Source organism: Ochlerotatus camptorhynchus, unplaced genomic scaffold, assembly GCF_037179485.1.
Source record: "Ochlerotatus camptorhynchus isolate MF236.1 unplaced genomic scaffold, CSIRO-AGI_Acam_v1.1 ptg000062l, whole genome shotgun sequence".
NCBI lineage: Eukaryota > Metazoa > Arthropoda > Insecta > Diptera > Culicidae > Ochlerotatus > Ochlerotatus camptorhynchus.
In genome coordinates, this window is record NW_027040552.1 from 4,616,188 (window position 1) to 4,622,187 (window position 6,000).

General features: G+C 42.4%; 1 protein-coding gene across 2 annotated transcripts; it reads right to left on the reverse strand.

Moving 5' to 3' along the window:
* Nucleotides 1-1,331: 1,331 nt before the first annotated feature.
* On the reverse strand, nucleotides 1,332-4,906 carry omd (integrator complex subunit 5 omd). 2 transcript variants are annotated; one of them, XM_065239675.1, is made up of 5 exons: nucleotides 4,582-4,906; nucleotides 3,918-4,524; nucleotides 3,107-3,858; nucleotides 2,012-3,049; nucleotides 1,333-1,945 (listed from the first exon to the last, which is right to left on the reverse strand). In XM_065239675.1, the coding sequence occupies exons 1-5, from the start codon at nucleotides 4,789-4,791 to the stop codon at nucleotides 1,505-1,507; spliced, it is 3,048 nt and encodes a 1,015-aa protein (XP_065095747.1). In that variant the 5' UTR covers nucleotides 4,792-4,906; the 3' UTR covers nucleotides 1,333-1,504. The 2 variants fall into 2 exon arrangements, with proteins under 2 accessions (XP_065095746.1, XP_065095747.1); XM_065239674.1 differs by having other exon boundaries at nucleotides 1,332-1,945; nucleotides 2,012-3,858.
* Nucleotides 4,907-6,000: the final 1,094 nt, after the last annotated feature.

Sequence of the window (6,000 nt, forward strand, 5' to 3'; positions counted from 1 at the left end):
CTCTAAGCTAACTTTCATAGACCATTACAATACAATTATTCACAGGGCAAATAACATGCTAGGCTTTATCAAGCGCTTTTGCTATAACTTTCAGGACCCTTACACAATTAAAACACTATATATTGCCTATGTGAGGTACTGGAATATTGCAGCATTGTATGGTCTCCATTTTCAATCACGCACGAAGAAAGATTAGAACTCGGATTAGAATCAGTACAAAAACAATTTCTATTATACGCTCTTCGTAAATTAGGTTGGACTTCATTGCCTCTTCCATCATATGAAGCACGCTGCACACACCAAATTTCTTAAATCTTGTTCGGTACTTTTTTTTGCTGGATTCGTTCTGTAAAATATAAATTTTACCGAAAACTTTGTAAAAGTATTGATTTACCAATTTTCCGCAATCAAAACTGCTGAATTTCCGTAATTTATAGAAATCTACCGAAAACTGTAAATCAAAATTACTGATCTAAATCGTAAATTGCTACAATTCCGCAATACTGTAAACATTGTGACGAATGTGCTGTAAAAATAATCTTTTACAAAAACAAACAGCAGTAATGTACCAGACTTTTGTAAAAAATACAGAACAGATTTGCAAACTTCACACTGTAAAGCTTTGCTGTCATTTTGAAGTTGAGTGTTCTTTAGCTATCCTTAGTGAATAGTAAGACGTTACTTTTTTCCTATAATCCGTCCAATTTACATCGAAAGTATAAATTATATAATGCTTCTTCATTTCTTGGACAATTGCTTTCAGACGACATGGACATTAAATGGCCAAATCTCACACACAAACCTCGTCCCCAACAGCAAAAAGCGAATTTGTGCACGGTTCGCTACTGGGTCGCTAACCACGGTCAGGTTCTTACTTTATATACGGATGCACGATGAAAATGTATGTTTATAGATAATAAATAGATGATTAGTCAAATAAATGATTAATCAATCAATAAAAATCATGTTATTAATGATTTATTCAGGCAAATTAAGTACAGCCATTCGGTAAAAATTATACCGAACGCTATATTGCAAACTTCACCGATCATTCAGCAAAATTTACAGTCCTGGTCCGTACATTTTGACAGCTCACAAAGTGAACAAAATTTACCGAACGGATTGTAAATAAAAAAAATACCGAATAGATTACCGAATGTTCAGCTGTTCCATATTCGGTAAAAATTACGGTATACTGTAAAAAAATCTTAGTGTGTACCGCTTCGCTGTTCTTGGTCCCAGATTAAAACTCATTCATATATCATCATTGCAAGTGATTTTTAACAATTTGGCATATGTTATCATTATATAATGTCAAACTTTTGTATCCACTAACTTTTCGGCACAAATCAACAACACAAACCATATAGCCAAAAAAAAAAATTACACGTTTTACCTTTAAATTTCAATTACTGTAAACGTTTCTATTTCTACTTGTCGATAGTTGTCTACCTACAATCTTACACAAAGACGATGACAATCAAAAACAACTACTCGTCTTACCCTAGTCGAGCGTGACGACCGGTATAATTCCGGGTCCTGTTCCTCCACCGCTATTCAACATACTCAACGCACCATTCCCATTGGCAGCCGGAAGTCCTCCCCCCATTGGCAGTACCACCGTCGGCACTCCATTCCCATTAGCATTGACATTCGGTCCGTGGGGCACCACCGGACCACCACCCCCTAGCCCATTGACCATGTTTACGTTCGAAATGGTCGGGTTTCTCAACTCCGGCCCAACAAACATCTGATGGTACAGATGACCGATGTTGGGCAACTTCTTCTGCATAGTGTTCCTCAAAGGATTTGTATACTGCGGTGGGGGCCGAGAGGTTTGCGGATCTCTCCAATGAAATCCGGTGGGATCGCACACGAACAGCACTGGGGACGGGACGTAATCCTTCATGTAGTTCCAGACACATTCCTTCAGAACGTAGATGACCTGTAAAGAGGCAGCAATGGCAGTATGTATTTGTTATATAGCTTAAACGAATTTGGGGGATCTAACCTCATTTGCATCCAGGTACGGCAGTACAATGTGCAGATAGCTGAGTGGAGGAGGAAGCAACTGTCCGAGGGCCAGCAGTTCCAGCAATTTGGTCGTCACGAACATCAGTTCCGTTTTCTGTCCGTTCATCGTTTCGGCGGACTTCGACCGCCACTGGTGCAGAGCCGAAGCGCACAGAGCCCTCAACAGGACCGAACTGTAGCACAGAGCTGGTCTATAACAAGCGATCAAACCGAGAATCGACCACAAGATAGGACTATTACGGAACATTCGTCGAATCTGCAGGTCTCGCTCCATGGTCACCTTGGTGAACTCCTCCTCCGGCCAAGGCAGCCCATTGTACATCACATCGGGTGAGACGAGCTCAACCAACAGCAACGAAACGTAGCTGAATCCATCGATCGTATTTTGATGCTCCAAATCCTGGCAGCATGCCACAATGGCACTAATTAACCGGTTCTGCATTTCTGTTTCTGGACCATCGGGCTTCTTGAACGGGAGCTTTGGTCCTTGCCCAATAACCCCCGCGTGCAGTACAGTCGCCCTAGAGGCATTCATCGTTATTCCTTGTTTCTGATTCAGCCTTATGAGCAGCTCGTCCGGTTTGCCATAATCGACGGTATCCGGTTCCGTGTGCGACCCAAACAAATGTCCATGTAGATAGAGAGCACCTTCTAGAATATCCCTCAGCGCAGCGGTCCGTGCTGCTTTCCTAGTGGCACAATGTCTCGACAGGAGTTGACAACATCGGTGGTGGTTCGTATCGCCCTCGGAAGTGAGATTTCCTTCGTTGGAAGCCTGTTCCAAGCAGAAGAAGAAGTACCTTACGGTCAGTTGGGACAGCTTTAACGTTTCTGACATATTCAGAACGAAGGCTTTGGAACTAAGTTCCATGCAGTCGATGAGTTTAGCTAGCATGTGGATTTGATCGGACTTGGAGGTGATGCTGGGCGGTGGATGGAAGATAGCGCTTGGACCTTCGCCTGTGTCCATCGATTCCGTCCCGCCATCTTCGCGCTTGACTTTTTTGATTTCGTTCTGGAAAATGAATGTTACAATCACCAAGCCGAAATCCAAAGCCCAAAGAAGACTTACCTGAATTCCCACTGTGGACGATTGTATCGATTGTTGTAGGGGTAGCTTCTCCTGATTCATCAACATCTCCCAAATGGCCAGCAACTTTCCAAGCAGCTCCTGCAACATCCCCACGCAATTCATCTTCTTAAGATGCACATTGAACGAATCCCGCTCCAATTTGACAATTTCAACTAAATTCTTCAGAACGTTCGAATTTTCCCGATTCCGTCCCGGCGTTAATAACATCTTATCCAAGGCAATCTCGAAGCCAGGCTTAATTTTCGGCAGCTCGGACGAACCGTGTGGTCCTCCGAGCAACCGAACCAGTGCATTGAGGTGTGGCTTGCTGGCATTTGCTTCCGTTCCTGAAGAAGCTGCCAACATTTGGGCGATCGATTGATGCAAAAAGTAGGACGATTTTAGACTAGCTAGCAAAATCGAACGGACTGCGCTCTGCTGTAGCAGGGCAGATTCGCTAAGACACGATCGCCACAGCAGTTCTTTGGAGCTTTCTTTCGTGGCATCGTCCAACAGCGGACAGGTTCGCTTTTCCAACACGATTGCTTCCAGCTCGACAAAGAGCATTTCCAACAGTTCCTGACACCAGGAAAATTTCTCCGCTATTCGAGGTAGAGTTAGTAGAACTTGGATAGAGGCCTTTTTGATCTTCAACAGCAGACCGGCTACGATGTGAATTATGTTAGTGGTGCTGTAGCTGTTGGGCCAAAATTTACTTTGCGTTTTGATCAGCTGGAGATGGCTGTCCGTATCTTAAAAATGAAAAAGAAAGATTCAAAACCCAATCCCAAGCGTCACTGTATTAACTTACAATTTTCTAAAAACACTGCAGCTAGCGCCTGAGCCAGGATATCCGAGTGCTTCGAAAGATGCAACAAATAGGGAACCACCAGCTTGTTCATCGTTTCCTTCTGGCAAATTTCCTTCAAAGATTGCTTCAAATCTTCCTCATTTGCAGCGGCCAAGTAGCTCAGCACTTCCACTTCGGAATCAACCTGGTCATATTCCCCGGTGAACCGTTTCAAACCGCAGTACAGCATCTTTGAAATCACCTTCGAGGGAAAGCATCCTCCCAGTCGGGCCACCACCCAATCAAAGTGCGGCGAATACTGAGCGAACGTATTCAACAGTCCGGTGATGCAAGCGTCTACCTCCTGCTCATTCAATTTGCTGAAACAGAGCGCGGTTAACCCTACCAAGCAACGAATAGCATTGCAACCGAGCCACAGGTTGCACGACGTTCTAATATCCAGTTGCCTTCTGCGGCTGTTCTTGTCGCATATCTCTCCCAGCAACCTCAAGCACCACGACGAGATCAAAGGTGACCACGCCGGTGGCCCATTAGTCACCAACCGCTCCAACGTTTCATGTATCTCCTGGATTGCATCGTCGTCCTGGGATGCATCTGGAATATTTTTCTAAAACAACGATGTTTATTAATTTAAAAAAAATGACAACATCTAATTCAAACCTACCTCCACATTTATCAGGTAAAGTTTCACGGCTCCATTGAAGACCAGGGAGAAGTACTCGAAGACGGCTTCCCGAGTCGACGGGAGATCCTCCAGCAGGTGCAGACTGCACTTGACGAGGGCGGCCGAGTCTTTCAGCGGGATTCCTTTGTACAACAGCGAAACGCTATTGACAAAATACTGCAATTCCGCGAGAACGGGTTGTTTGATCATCGTGCTGGGATCGTAAATCTAAATTTGTCAGATTCCGTGGAAAACCAATGAAAAACTAAGGAAAATCAGGAAAAAATCGTCGGTTGTTTACATGCACTGGTTGATGTGCCTCCGCGTAAGCGTTTTGTCGTGAAAAAAGTTTGATTTGACGTTTCTCGGCATTTTCTTCTCACACGCGTTTCGTAATCATGGGCGTCGTCGCTGGTGGGGGTTATTGATCACTATGTGACAAGGGGTGGCTGGAAGATTTCCGCTATGTAAACTCAAATGATTTTCAAATCTAAAGCTGATTAAAAGTTACGCTAAATCGCAACTCTCCTGACCATGTGTTGGAAAACTCGCGTGCGAATCTGGTAAACAAATCTTACGCTTGAGATTCTCATGTATTTTCACGCACTGATACACGCAACCAAATTTTGTTCATATAAATCAAAAATATATTTTCATTATATAAAAATATGAATAGTTCAAAGTAAATTGAGAACATGTTTTCCACAAAAATATGTATATTTGAATTATAATCAAAAGCAAGCATGTTTATTTCAACAGGGTGAACAATTTTCAGCGTGTCATTTTTTCCTTGTTGTTTAAATTCGGAAAACTCAACCGAAAACCTGGGGGGGGGGGGGGTACGTGCTGTCAAATCAACCTACTGATCATTCTTGTATGAAATTGGTTCCAAACGCAAACAAACCCAGTATGTTTCTCATGGCTTGTTTACGTTTGCAACCAATTGGGTTCTTTAAGGGTAAATGTATATTCGTAATCTGCATTAAAAATTGAACCCAAACCCAAAATTTCATCAATTTTGGTACACTGGAACTATTTTAAATAAGTACGATTACATTTGCAAAAATCGCTCGGTGTCACTTTGTATGGGAGTGAGCTGTCAGTTTGTCAGTTTAGTGTCAAACAGTGAAGTTATTATTTAGCTTTAAATCATGATTTAAAAATCGAGATGAAAGTGTATGGGTGTGAAAAAAATATCACTGTGCTCAGAAAACGAAGCTCTTTCAGATGATATATAAAAACCGATATATTTATCAAAATTAAAGAACCCGTAACCAATTCGTATTTGACAGCCACCTCCCTCTGCAAGCGGCGAAACCGATGGTTTTTTAACAAGCTTGTATAAGGTGATCGGTAATCGAAATTTAGTACAAATTATTAAAATAATTAGTGAATTTTGAATTACTCAGAAATTTCAAT